The sequence below is a fragment of the Pectinophora gossypiella genome, chromosome 4, assembly GCF_024362695.1.
Source record: "Pectinophora gossypiella chromosome 4, ilPecGoss1.1, whole genome shotgun sequence".
NCBI classification, from domain to species: Eukaryota; Metazoa; Arthropoda; class Insecta; order Lepidoptera; family Gelechiidae; genus Pectinophora; species Pectinophora gossypiella.
In genome coordinates, this window is record NC_065407.1 from 3,409,923 (window position 1) to 3,425,138 (window position 15,216).

At 39.5% G+C, this 15,216-nt stretch overlaps 2 protein-coding genes across 5 annotated transcripts in view; one reads left to right on the forward strand and one right to left on the reverse strand.

Annotated features, from left to right (window-relative positions):
• LOC126366186 (phosphatidylinositol 4-phosphate 3-kinase C2 domain-containing subunit alpha) overlaps window positions 1-2,873 on the forward strand; it is a 52,848-nt gene extending 49,975 nt beyond the window's left edge. For all 4 annotated transcript variants that reach the window (XM_050009171.1, XM_050009173.1, XM_050009174.1 and 1 more), the window contains exon 33: window positions 798-2,873. In XM_050009171.1, coding sequence (XP_049865128.1) covers window positions 798-1,061 — 264 coding nt within the window. In that variant the 3' untranslated portion in view covers window positions 1,062-2,873. The remainder of the gene's footprint in view (window positions 1-797) is intronic.
• LOC126366297 (phospholipase A1-like) lies at window positions 2,869-14,553 on the reverse strand. The gene is made up of 6 exons (XM_050009390.1): window positions 14,393-14,553; window positions 12,304-12,491; window positions 10,297-10,427; window positions 8,353-8,534; window positions 5,190-5,342; window positions 2,869-3,243 (listed from the first exon to the last, which is right to left on the reverse strand). Exons 1-6 carry the CDS (start codon window positions 14,481-14,483, stop codon window positions 2,894-2,896), a joined length of 1,095 nt encoding a protein of 364 aa, XP_049865347.1. The 5' UTR covers window positions 14,484-14,553; the 3' UTR covers window positions 2,869-2,893.
• Window positions 14,554-15,216: the final 663 nt, after the last annotated feature.

Below are 15,216 nucleotides of genomic sequence, written 5' to 3' on the forward strand. Positions count from 1 at the left end.
TTAACCATTTGCAGCTCAATGATAACCCTGACACTTGCTGGGTTAAAAAGCCTACATAGAATTCATCTAAAAAGCAATAATATTTTATTTAGATAGGTATACCAATAGTACACATATTGTAAAGTTATAAAATTCAAATCTAAAGTTAGTTTTTGTAAATTACAGCTACACACTGCATTTACAATTACAACAACAAAACATATCTCAACATAAACATATCTCGGGCCTATGGAGTCCCGCCCTTTTGGAAGGCGTTCGTGGTGCCGAAGCCAACACGTAGAGGCACCCTTAAGCCAATTTAATCTAAATGTGGTGGGACACCAACCGGCGATTATCCCTGCCTATTATTATATTTCAATATTGCAATTTCATATTTGCACATAAAAAGTAAGTGCGTTAAGTCAAAAAATGTCAAATATTTTTTTAGATGAATTCGCATGTGGGCTTTTTAACCCCCCAATTTATATATGGTGACATGACAATATGGTGTTGCATCACTAATATGAAGGTGCAAAATATTTCTATTGACATACTTCGCAGTATAGACTGAGATAACTGAGAAAAGGGCCCAAAAGGGGTCGTAATATCGGTCATCGACCTTATAAACCACACAAAAGAAGAAGACTAGCTTTCCGCTTGCGACTGTTCGCGTGGAATCCGGTTTTAGTACATAAATTAAATCCGTTTCCAGAAAGTCCTTTACGTCTGTCGCTAGGTGGCCCATCTTTCTGCCAATTTTATAGTATTGTATGCCAAATGACTACATAAGGATCCTACAATTTATACTCTTTTTCTAGGTGTACCTTGTACCGGACCCAACCAAAGAAACGAAACGCAAGACACGCGTACTGAAGCGCAACTCTCACCCGTCGTTCATGGAGATGCTTGAGTATAGGTTGCCGATAGAAGTGATTACAAACAGGAGTCTTCAGGCCACAGTGTGGCATTACGACTCTTTGCAGGAGAACCAGTTCCTCGGAGGTGTGGTCATACCGCTGAATTCTCTGCCGCTGAGGCAAGAGACTGTGGCATGGTACCCGCTAGAGTACATACCCCGGTAGCTAATACTCGCCCGCTCCGCTATATGGAGCACTGACGTCATGTGATCCTAGCTCAATTTGGATTCAAAACGAACTGTGTCAAACGAACATTTTCATATAGACGAAGCATTTCTAAATTAATAAGATACGGTTTGAAATTGTATAGTATCTTTTGTACGGTTTCAATGTTGCAATACGAGAATGTCAGCTGAATTTGGCCATATTAGTAAGATTGTCTAACCAAAATTGACGCGCTCATTTTCATGTAATAACTTTTTGGTGCAATACTGAGCCGACTATTTTTTTTATACAAGCTTTTCATTTTGAAATAATCAATAATTTTGTTGCAGCTTCTTGTAAAAAAATCAAAAAATCTGTCATTGAATTAAACGCAAATCGTTCAAATCGTATTGCGTTAAACACTGTACATAGAACAAACGACGTGGAAGCATGTCTAAAATGTACCCCTTACTTATTGCTACGACTTAGGTAGAATATTGTGTTTCGCAAGTTTGCAACTTTGCAATACGGTGCCAAAAAGCCAATGTTTAGCTTTTGTTAGACTAATAATATCAAACGAAAAAAGCGAATAAAGGCAGAATGCTCACTAGAAGCCGATATAATGTCAAATGAAAAAAACCCAACAAAATATTAAAATGAATTGTGATCAATAATCTTACAAAAAAAAAAAACTGTTTCTTAATTTTATTTTGTCCCACTTTTTTTTAATAATAATATTTTTACAGTCTCATGTCTCAGTACTGCCATCTAGTGAGTAAATGTTAGCCTAGATTTTGAGATGAACTTCATATCAATTTTTACTATCAAAGGGATGTGTAGTTGAATAATATCGGATGAATCACATTCCAAAATGAAATATTATATTTTTGTATTACTTTTTTGAACTTACGTACTGTGGTGCTTCTTAGGTCTGTGTAGTAAAAAAGTTTTCATACATTTTATAAATTTTACTATGCAGTTGCACATATTTTTGAACTAGTTGATTACCGTATTTATGATCACACGAGACTTCATCAGACTTTTTACTAATTATAAAGATTAATAATGTAAAAATTGCCTCATTCATTACTTTACACTTTTTACATATTAGCATCTTATTTAAATAGAGAGCTGTAATATTTGAAACATGGCTGGTTAGTAATTTTGTGTTAAAAAAATCTCACTACTGGATTTTACATCTGGAGTTAGTTTTTTGTCAAAAAAAAAGCTAAACATCTGAAATAATGGAGTCAACTAATATTTCATAAAAGTCCGTGTAATAGAGTAATCCACTTAAGATCTGAATGAACTATATATTACATCATTTTCTCTGAGTACATAACATCAAATGGATATTTTAATTTAGGTGTGCTTAGTCTTAGCGCTATCGTATTATCTGTGTTATATCAATAAAATAAATTAGTGATTATGTTATGCTTATGAAATTAGACAAATTTAGATTTATTATTTATTGGTGTATCAATAAAGAACTTAATCCAATAATTTTATCGTTTCGAATATAGTTTTTGCTGAAATCATAGTCTAGTTTTTGCTTATGTGTTACGAAATTTGGTTTGCGTTTTAATAACTATAGTTTAGTCTGAGATATCTACAAATGGCTTCCAATTTAGCTCAAAATATCAGGGGTTCCCCCAGTCCCAGAGCTTGTAATCGACTGACGTTTATAAAAATATCCTGTACATACATGTTAGATAGTTTTTATACGGAAATAAAGTAGCGTTTCGAAACATTTCGGCCTGACAGAAACATAATAAGTAGTTGTTGTTTATTGCATATTGTAATGAAATTATGAATAAAATCGCTATAGTAATGTGAGAATGTTTTATTTTATGTCATAGTACCATGTCTTCGTCTCGTGCAGTCTTGAGTAGGTAGTTGTTGGCGCCGTATTCTCTTGCGGACGTGGCGTCGTCTAGATAGTATGGCGGAGTTTCTTTGGTGGGTAGGTAGTATACTCCTGGGGTGGTGAAGTTTGTCTTTGGTCCGAGCAGGTTGGTTTGGCTGTTGGTTCCGCCGTGGTAGCAGCGGCCGAGGCGCGCGTCGGCGACGGAGTCACACCGCACGGCGAGGAACTTATCTGGGTTCTTGTAGGCCAGTATCCAGTAGTACGCTGCCCTCACGTGGCTGCAGAGCAGGAAGCACGGCAGAATGAAGTCTCCCACCATGGCTGGTTGGAATTCACCTGGAAAGCGAATTTTATTTACAGTTACATCTGTAACTTTAGTAGATTTTTAAATATGTGTGGAATGGACCTTCTATCGTCTATGTTGTGAAGCCGATTACGTACCGTGCCTTCCGAAACACGAGTCGTCTTACTTTCAGACAATCATGTAATCAGCCTGCTAGTTCTAGTCAAACTAAAGATCACAAAGAGATTTTTGTGTTAGGGCCTAACCGGAAAGCGAACCCAGAAACTCCAATGTACATGTAGAGCCTGGTTAACCACTTAGGGCTAAATGTCAGTGGGGTAGTTGCGGAGCGGAATTTTATATAGATATAGTCATGAGATATAGTCACAGCCATGAATGGCAGTCCATTCGACACTATCTGTAGAGGCTATTCAGACTTTATCAGCAAGTGAAACGGACCCCGGGTGTAGTAGGTACGAAATGAATTTACTTTTAGTGTATCTCTCGAACAGTCTTCGTGGTCTAGTGGTGGCCTTAGGCTCACCATCTGAAGGTCCAGATTTGGGACATTGTCGAAATCACTTTGTGAGACTGTCCTGTTTCGTAAGGACTACAGGCTTGAATCACCTAATTGTCCAAAGTAAGATGATTCCGTGTTTCGGAGGGCACAAGCCGTTGGTCCCGACTATTAGCCGTAAAACACCTCCACTAACCCGCAGTGGACTGACCAGTGGGAAAAAGTGGGAGCAGCGATTTTTCCATCCTCCATACCCACTCCGGTTGATTAAGGGGACGCCTATGCCCAGCACAGGGACGTATATTATATACCTCTTGAATGCGTACAAATATTCCAATTACCATCTGTTAATCGTTTAGAAATTCACATCTAAATAGCATAAATATGTACTTACGCATTTGCTTTCAAATGATATAACTTGAGAAAGTTATAGTGAAAGAGAGATAAAATCAACCTTTATTTGTTATTTTACGTGCAATTGCTTTTTATCGTCTATTGCAGTAGAAACTTAATTTTATTTAGGGTAAGAGTAAGAGTCCGAACATTTTATTGCATTCGGTAGTAGGTAGTGAGACTTTTAGAGACCGTTGAGACATGCGCACTTTTGCTAACGACCACGTGGCATGGGCGAAGCTCGCTGATGATCGAGATGTGTCCCAACCGACCCATAGTCACACCGAGTTACCATAGCCTATTCCATGGTGTGACCAATAAAATGATCCATAGTCACACCGGTGTGACTATGGGTCGGATGGGAGATGTGTGGAGACAGCGTGTACTCGACAGACGTCAATCTCACGACAACACCTGGTTCCAGACTCTTGACGAGTAGGAGAATGAAACGATACCAAGCCGAAACATTCCAACTGTCGAAGGCTTCTCACATAGAGTACGCGGAAGAATTTACCGCTCCAGGATTGGCTTGCACAGCCATGAAAAGAAATGCATGGCCCTGCGCCAATGATAGTCGTGAATCGTCTGAAACAGACGTATGAGGCCTATCATCATCATCATGTCGTCCAAACCGTATCCGGCGACGGCGACTCCTAAATATCTATCTCGGGTCGGTGTTGTGGTGGGTTCTGATGTGGCAGGCGAAACCGAACTTCGACTTGAAGGTCCGGTCACACGGCACACAATAAAGCTGGTCTGACGAATTGAGTGTGTAGTTATAGGAGGGTTTCGGTCGAGTCTTCCATATTTGGCGCTTTGCGTCGAGTCCTTGTAAACGTTGTAAAAAAAGAAAGAGGCCTATAATGAGTAGGTAGTGATGAAAAATCTATTTATTATAAATGCAACTGCATATTGAGTGAAATAATTTTTCTACCTATCACCATGGTGTAACAGAAAGCTCGGTGTGGCGTGGGTACTTAATTCATCTTGCGATGGATGTACTTCTGACTACCCCCTAATTGAGATATATTCGTGAGGTTATGTTATTTCTATAGGATGCCGGTTGAGCCGACAACACTCATCACCAACCTCCATTGGCATAAAAGTCAACGTGGGCCACGGCGTCCGCGATGCCGAACCCATCAATGTTGGTATGGAGGGCGTCTGTGCGCTCCGCTGCGTCGCGGTGAAACCTCTCCGTTGCCGGCAAGTTGCGGAAGCAGGGGCCAGCCGGGTCTAACCCTGGGGAGGAAGGGGAAATGATGAATTACAGCGTTCTTCAGGTCCTTTTATCGTGTGGATTATATTATGACTCTTTAATTATCATCGTAAACCGAGAGGCCTTTGGCGGCTCAATAATAACCCTGACACCAGGGTTGATGAGGTTAGTAATTCACCTCACAACCCATACGATAGGAGAAGATGGTAAACCGTGGGTACTTAGTTCAACTTGCAATGGATTTACCTCTGAGTGGACCAATAGGGAATATAGGTTGTGAGCTTAATTAGTAATTAGTTTTCACTTAGAGGTCTGACATTCTTGAAGCATGTGGCGGGTTATGAATTTCTATTTATAAACGTAATATGTTTGTAAGCATACATATGCTTCATGGAAATTTTCAAGTACCTTTTTACCTAACTTATACTTAGTAGAGTACCTACGTCACGAGCATTAATATGTATACGCTTTGGTACCATGTCACATTAACTTTTTTGACAAATTGAACTGTAAGTCTCACCAAATGTCAAATATGTTAGTGCGACAGAGTCCTAGAGTGGGTACATTATATTGCTCATGACAGTACTAATTAGAAGTGAAGGCCTAAGCAGTCTGACCTATGAAGACTATGTAGTAACAGCTGTTATTCACCTACTTTTGCACTAGGCGTGTATTTAATAGGTATCATTGCTTGTAGGTAATCACTTTAAACTTGAACATTGGTGTATGAGTCTGAAATCGCTGATTTCCACCTGTAATTGCATTAAACGGATATCGTTTTACAAATGTTTGATACGCAAGGGCAATAAATTTATTTGCCTGCACGGGCGGCACGGGTTCCTATTCCCTTACAATTTCATTTATTTATTTATTTTATTTACTTATTTACATATCCAAACATATTAGCATTACAGGCCAGGCCCAATTCGATAATGCTTAATACAATAGAATTACAATCATAGAAATTCATATACTTAAACACACAACATGCATCAATTAAATAACAATAACTCTTTTAAAACATAAGTCAATAGGTAACAAAAATAATAATCAATTACATCATCAATAATGCCCATACTAATCAAGGAAATTAGAACGTCAAAAATTTACAATAAGTCAAATTTACAATCAAATGATATTTTAAATTAGTCAATGGTGCTAATTCCTGTAAATACCATCTTATTTTATTTTAAGTTATATCTGTCATTTTCTTATCCGCCGAAAAGGAAAGGGACGGGTAATTGACAAGCATAAAATTTATGGAACACACTTCAATTTTAAGCACAAATCTAAAACAACAGTCTAAAAATTTTACATCAGTCAATAACCCGACACAGTTAAGTAGACAGCACGTCAAACGGATTGCATACCAGCGACATACCTTTTTGATTCGCCCGGGTTATTCATTCATTTACTCATTCTTCCTAAAATTAAGAGCTGTGAATCATCCGTCCCTTTCCTTTTCGACGGATATGAAAATGACGAATATAACTTAAAATAAAATTAGATGGTGTCTGCAGGAATCGGGGCCATTGTATTCCTAGTTCCTAGATCTTAAATATCTAAATTATATCGAGGGCTTTGAACAAGAATGTTATCTGCGTGGAATAAATGTCATACAGCTGTTCATCGAAGCCCTCGATTTAACTCGCGACGCGGTACAGTACCCGTGCCGCGGGCGCCGAGCACACAGAGTCGGGAAAGCGGGATAAATGGGACGAGACGCAGAATTTTGTTTTCGGTTTCATAGAGAACCCCTCGTTTAGGTGCATTATAAAATTCGCCAGACGTCTTAGGTTCTGAAAACTACGATTAAATAGAAAACAGAATAGCAGTACCTAGCATAAAAAATCTGTCTAAAACTGGTACCTACCTATTTCGTCTCTAAATCCAGAGACCACGTAGCGCTTGACCTAGGGAGGTACACTTAGCTATACTATAAAAATGGTAACAATAATTAATCTATACTTTTAAAAGTAACGGCTTATAAAAAGTAGGCTCACAAGTATGGTATTCGTATGGCTCGTTTTCACTTTCAACGACCTTTTTAACGTCAAAGTATGACTCACCTTATAAACGGGCATCTGTCCGTAACCAAAACCATGTTAATGACCTGACCACTCTGATTCTGACATTACGGTTCCTTGACAGAAGACTGGTTAAAACTGAGGTTTTTAACAAACTCCTAGAGGGAGTGAAGGTGAAACTACCTCGGCGCCCGATACGAATTGGCGCGGGGCACAGAGTTACCTGGTGAAAACCACGTAAGAGCTATTTTGAAAAAAAAAATACGCCAGGCCAAACGTGAGGCCAGGAATAGATACGCCTAAGAGGTCACCTAGAGGCCTCGTCACTCGACTTCTATCAACCAATTTCGTTCTGGGTAAAACTGTAACCGCAATTTATAAAATTAACAATCGATTCAATAAATTTTGTCGAAATCGATAAGTAAGTTTGATTTATTCCTAACATGCCTGTCATTGATTTTGTTCGTATTTTGACAGAACGACATGACTTATGGGTTAACATATTAGCACCAATCGACAAACCGACATAATTATATCGTCGGAATCGATAAAATAACCGTGACAAAATGTTGCGCATGTTAACCCTACTGCACAGAAACTAGCTTGTCTCTTGCGAGGCTCTGTTAACAAAAATCACATCTGAACGTAGTAACATACATGCATACATAAACTCACACCTATTTCCCACCGGGGTAAGCAGAGACTATTGAATTCCATTTGCTTCCTTCACATTCATCAATCGTTTCATACACGCACGCCGGTTCAGCACACCGGTACTGAACCTATTCTAAGGACATCTGCAATTTGGACATCTGAACGATTTTTTTTTAAAGCGCTTATTTGGTATTCGCTATAAGGCGACTATACGATTATTCTTTATTCTATGCTCTTAATACTTTCAAGGACAGAACGTCTAGTGACGTTCCGATCCCAAGGTGTCATTATTACCTATTATGAACCATCAATGACCCATGAACTCTGTCCGTGAAAGGGTTAAAGTACGGACCTGTCAACCGCGCCGGACGGCGGCCAGTGAGCTGGCGGTATTTGACAGCAGCGAAGGAGGCAACGTGTGCCCCAAGACTGCCGCCCACCAACTGCAGCTGGCTCGGAGGCAGCCCCCGCCGCGTCAGTGAGGCCAGGAATACGCCCAAGAGCTCACCTAGAGGCCTCGTCACTCGAGCAGCCCTGTAGGAGAAGGTGATGAAATATATAAGTTTCGTGTCTATATCTTAGCTCCTTCTATTTTAATTATTTTAACCAAACAAAAAAAAAACTTCTTCCCTTATCCTCTAATCCTGACCGACCTCAATCAATCAATCAATCAATAATACTTCATTGCACAACGACATATACAAAGGACATAAACATACGAATAAAAACATAAGTACAATAGGCGGCCTTATTGCCCCACCATAGACTCCCTTTCTGTCTTAAAACTGCCTTACGTTCCATTCATTAACCATCCTCCATTCATACCATAAACAATCAAATTCACATTGATTAACCTTCCATAGTATTCTCACTTTCCTACATTATATATATTATATAATAATATATCGTATCTACTTGTACTTCTATATATATAGACACGAAACTTATCCAAGTAGATACGACTTTTTAACGATACAAAGTGACGTGCGCCAGTCTCACCTTAGCAATTGCGAAACTTCGTAGCAAGGTGACCATAGTAATTTATTATGCAACTTTTCGCTACAACCAGTTAACAGTTAGCTATGATCGAATAAAGAGACACATACATATAAACTATTATATGATCTGTGATATAAACTCACGCCTATTTCCCACAGGGATAAGCAGAGACTATGTAATTCCATTTGCTTCGATCCTGACATACTCAAAGAAAACAAAAGAATAAAGAGACATAATATTTTATATCATTATAAAATAAATATGATTATAAAGTACTCTAAACAGTCGAGCATGCATGAATACTTTGATGAAAGTTGTTTGAAATGCCTGGTACAAAAAAACCTACTTAAATGATAAAAATGCCCGGTATTAAATAAATGTGTTCCGTTACATTGATTTAAAAGTCGTGTTACTGCTGCAGTTTCTTATCGTGAAATGAAAATGTTGATGTGTAGGTGATTCAGTCCATGATTCTGAGTTGATGACTTCTTATCGTGTGGGTTGTGAGGTGGAATACCAACCTCAGCAAAACTGGTGTTAGGGTTATTATTGAGCCGCCAAAAGCCCCTGACATGGCTCATGTAATGACTATATACTTACTTCAGTAACCGGGACCAACTGCTTAACGTGCCTTTCTTACTTTCGGACAATCAGTGGATCAGTCTGTTTTTTTTTTTTTTTTTTTGACGTGACTTATTGTAGATTTGCCGCAGATGGCATTAACTACTTGGCCGGACAAATGGGGAGCGCTGAAGGCTCTCACCCGGTACAACGTTTAAGACAACAGGCCTGAGGGTGCCCAGTTGGGCGCGAACCTCGGCTCAGGGCGTCGTGTGAGAGGAAAAATATTTGAAAGAATTAATCGACCCTAGTGGGTCGATAGCGATAAGCGCTGAATGAGGGAAATCGTCGACCACGCCGGCGGGGTCGGTATCGGGGACCTGAAGTGTTTGGTGTCGCGAGCTGATTGGCTGCCTCTATGGCTAGAGTAATCGGGTCGTCGGGATCGTATATTAAGTCCTTCGGACGCCGATACTTTTCAGTACCGTCCCTAAGCTGAATGTACTCGGAAGCCGCAACTACCAGGGGATTTGGGTGGTGCGGAGCAGAATCGAAAAAACGTTTGGAGATCAGTCTGTAATGCCTTAGCCAAACTATGGATCACAAAGTGATTTTTGTGATATGTACCCACCGGGATTCGAACCCGGAGCCTCCGGATTGTGAGCCCAACGCTCTACCACTGGGCCACGGAGGCCGTTGGTGAGTTATACATAAGATAATGTAAAAGCTAACTTACACTGGATAAGTACGAACCAGTAGTGGGAATATTTCGACAACTATGATGGTCCGACCCTGCGATAAGTACACTCCCGTCATCGTGCGGACCAGAGGAGAGAAGGAAGCATCCATGTAGCCGCTTATCAGCACCTGAAACAGTCAGCATCTCCCTAGCGTTATCTCGTTTTTCACAATGTCCTTACCTAACCTGAAGACCAGGTCTAGACGGGACATTGCTTTACCACTACCGTATATACAAAAATGCAGCGAAAACTTGGCGCTTGTTTAGCTATAAGTACATTTGTACACAGCGGTATATCCATTCAATAAAATCGTGTCAAATTAAGAAGTACGCATCGTTTTATTACTTATATTAGCGGTTCTTATTACGGTCAGGTTATACTGCGACTCGGATTGACGGGAGTACTTGTTTTAGATATTAAGCTAAAATAATAATTTTGGTGGGTTTTACTGCGACAATTAAAATGTTTATACTACGATAACATGCACAACGTCATTACTTAGTTTTTATCATGCACTTCCCATGTTGTCAGTTCAACGCCTAATCGCGCACTGAGGTAAAGTACTGTCAACGTCGCTATATTAACAGTAACTTTGCGTCCCACTTTTTGAGCACTGATGTTCAATCTACGGTAGTTGTAAATCTATGCCTGGGGGGCTAAAAAGTCCACATCGAAGTAATTCATCTAAAATATATTGCAATTTGAAATTTGCGCTTACAAAAGTAAATGCAAACAAATGTCAAATAGCAATATTGCTTTTGCTGATATTGCTCAAACCGGCCAGGGCATTTAAGAGACGATCGGCCCTCTTGGTGATAATAGACCAAGGGGTTTATGGGACCTACCACTGCTAGTGGGATCATTCAGTTGTCACCACGAGGATGAACTAGTTTCAGGGTGGACCTAAACTAATTTCAGGTTAGGTGACATACTTCTGAGACATATTTCTCGAGTAAGTATGTCGATTTCACGATGTTTTCCTTCACTGCTGAGCACATGATAATAATTTTATATCGAAACATGATTTCAAAAACTAAGTCTAAATCATAATCAGACTACATAGTGCAAATTGACACTTGTGCATGTAAAAGTAAAACAGCGCAATGGCAACAAATGTCAAATAACTTTACTTAATGTCTTTTTTTATTATTAATTGTTTCTATGTGGCCGTTTTAACCTTTCAACGCAGGGTATGTTGGCGTTTACGTTAGCGTTTATAGAAATATAAATTTATAGAAGTGACTACACTTCTGGTAAGTATTTGTGATTTGGTTAAGTATTTATAATATAAGAAGGTAATACTGGCTGATTTCCCTTCGCGGGTTGGAAGTTAAAAACCGGACCTGTCAAATCTTCAGGTTAGGTAAGCGCACCCTGTGGAAAACGGGATAATGCTAGAGAGATGATGAATAAATAATTACGACTCTGGAATGCCAAATACAAAAGTCTAAATATGTCCAGGGTTGGTTCTTGGGTGTGCCGGATGGCTAGAAAATTATGAAGGTATTTTTAGTCAGATTCAAAAATATGATAGGATTATCGCTAAAATATACTTAAGTACATGGATATTCTGGCGCCGTTTAAACCTTGTTTTTTTATCCTGTATATAAAGGTCTAAATATATTAAGTTCCATACATAGAAGCACCAAAATAGTCGATGGAACATCGGCTTTAAGGTCATTGCACATTGAACATGTTGAGACGCTTTGGGCTTTTTGCATTGTACCAGGACCTACTTACTACCACGTGTGATGTGTGGATAAAGTATTTTTAAAAGGACCTATTTTTTGTAAAGCTATGTTTTAGATCGTAGATAATTGATATCACGTTGTGTCCAGGATTTGTGCCCGGTTAACGATAGGGTTCCGTATTGCATGGGACTTATACAGCTAGCGACGAGTGCGTGTATTTATATACTATACACGTCTGCCTACCCTTTCGGGGATGCAGCCGTGATGCTATGGTATGTAGGTATATTAAGATAACGAGTCATGTGAGCGAACCTGTATCTTCTTCTTCTTAAGATCGATGAAGTTGGCAACGCATTCAGCGCCCTCTTCGCTGAGTTGGCACCGTTTCTCCCCACTCCCCATTAAGGTCCCGAGGAGACTCTGCGATGGCTTCATCACCACCACTGATAGAGACTTCAGGGTCTCTTTGGAGAAAGTCGTGCTTCTATTCATACCTGGGCCTGTGGGGAGATTCATCCAATTTTAAAAAGAGAACGTAATTCAAACATAGAATCATTGTTATAAACTTTCAATGTACCGAATCATTTACGTACATAATTGGGTAATTTCCTAGTTCAAAGATACATTATGGTGACTAAAAACGTTTTGTTTTTCTATTTAACTTTAATTTATTAATTTTAATAAAGAAATGTAATAATAAGTGCGATATTTTGTCACGTATTTCTATGACCTCACAGGTTGCTTTTTTTATACCAATTCCATAGTAATTTCGTGTTTTGACGTTTAGTAAATAGTAATTGATTTGACTAGTTGGAAACTACTCTAATTCTTACAGTTATTATGCCTCTTCACATCAAAGCGCAAATTATTTGCGTGCAACAAGAAACTATCAAATTATAGACTAACTAACTCATGAACGTATTCATTATTTTATCCGTAGACTTAAACGCGGCCGCCATAGCGTATGATTGATTGACGTGTATGTAAACCGTCTATTCTTAACACACGAGCATCAATAGGGTATTTGACTGTGTCAAACATAAATTATAAAATCATCATCATCATCATCAGCCGTACGACGCCCACTGCTGGGCATAGGCCTCCCCCAAGGATCTCCACGACGATCGGTCCCGCGCTGCCCGCATCCAACGGCTTCCCGCGACCTTCACCAGATCGTCGGTCCACCTTGTAGCGGGCCTACCCACTGAGCGTCCTCCGACACGTGGTCGCCATTCCAGAACCCTTCCGCCCCAGCGGCCATGTATTATAAAATACAAATTATAAAATACCAATCTAAAAATAGAAGCCAGTCTAAGATGATCAATAATCAATCTAATTATCCTTTTCGACTTTTTTCGAATTTTATTTATGAATTAAGTAACAATGAGAACGACATTTGACCGCTTTTATTGATGACGTCACAGCATAGAATTTCCATACAAAAATCTTTCGTTTTGACATTTCGTAAAAAGTATCTCGTTTGAGAAGTGTGTCAGGATCGAAGCAAATGGAATTCTATAGTCTCTGCTTACCCCGGTGGGAAATAGGCGTGAGTTTATGTATGTATGTATGTGTATCTCGTTTGACTAGGTTGTCAAGTAGCCTGTTTGTCATACATAACAGTAAAATTTACTGTGACATGGTATTAATATGTATACACTTTGGTACCATGTCACATTAACTTTTTTGACAAATTGAACTGTAAGTCTCACCAAATGTGAAATATGTTAGTGCGACAGAGTCCTAAAGTGGGTAAATTATATTGCTCATGACTGTACCAAAGTGTATAAATACTTACCATACACTTACTAACTGACACGGTTCTACTCCATTAACTCATACCAGCTATTCATATTCATTATTCACACCAGTGATTCCTAATGGGGTGGGCAGTGTGCAAGTAATCAGGAGATAACATGCAGTCACTTAATACGCAGCCCTAAGAATGATATCATGAAGAAATGTAGTACTTAACAAGTAAAAAAATCTTCTTTTCTCTTTTCTTTTTTTTCACTGTAATATTTCTTTTTTTTTATAAAATAATCTCTTCTTATCGTGTGGATTGTGAGGTGGAATACCAACCTCATCAATCCTGGTGTCAGGGTTATTATTGAGCCGCCAAAGGCCCCTGACATGACTCATGTAACGACTACTTACTTACATCAGTAAGTAGTAACCGGGACCAACGGCTTAACGTGCCTCCCGAAGCACTGATCATCATACTTTCGGACAATCAGGTGATTAGCCTGTAATGTCCTAACCAAACTAGGGATCACAAAGTGGTTTTTGTGATATGTCCCCACCGGGACTCGAATCCGGGGCCTCCTAATCATGAGCCCAACGCTCAACCACTGGACCTCGGAGGCCTTCAATAATAAAATAATCATTGTAATAAACTCACAGTCTGCCATCAATCCGGCTGGGTATCCGGTGTCTTGTCTGGCTCGCGCCGCACAAAACACACCGAAAATAAATAAAAAAAACACACTCATCTCAAATTCTCACCCACCACCGCGCTCAACGGAGATACACAAATCAATGCGTGTGATAATTACAATCGGTTGAAGGCAGCGCCCGCGCAGTCTGATGAAGTTTCCTCGTTGAAGGCCGTAGATAATGAATTCTCGGCCTGTTTAGGGGCAACGTAATAGGCGAGTAGGTACGGTGTACGGTCACGAGCATTAATATCACATATCACGTATACTTTGGTACCATGTCACATTAACTTTTTTGACAAATTGAACTGTAAGTCTCACTAAATGTCAAATATGTTAGTGCGACAGAGTCCTAAAGTGGGTACATTATATTGCTCATGACTGTACACATATTTGCAACCTAGACAACCTTTTCTGACTTCTAAGACCCAGATCAGCTGTTTTTCTTTATGACTTGGTCATGTAGTGAAAGTCGAGAGAGGAACTGTCTCCTTTCCATGACCGACCACGGGCGATGGGTCTATCACCATAAATGTGAGCCCATGACCATACGGATGATATTTTTTTTATTTGCCGCAAATGGCATTAACTACTTGGCCGGAATACAGATACATACTTAGGATTTCGATAAAAAGTGTTTTTTTTTGTTTTTCTTATAGTACTTACTTGTGCAAGGGAAATAGAGGTTCGCGCCTAACTGGGAAACCTCAGCTCTGTTGTCTTGAATTTTGAACCGGGTGAGGGCACTCAGCGTTCCCCATTTGTCCGGCCAAGTAGTTATGCCATTCGG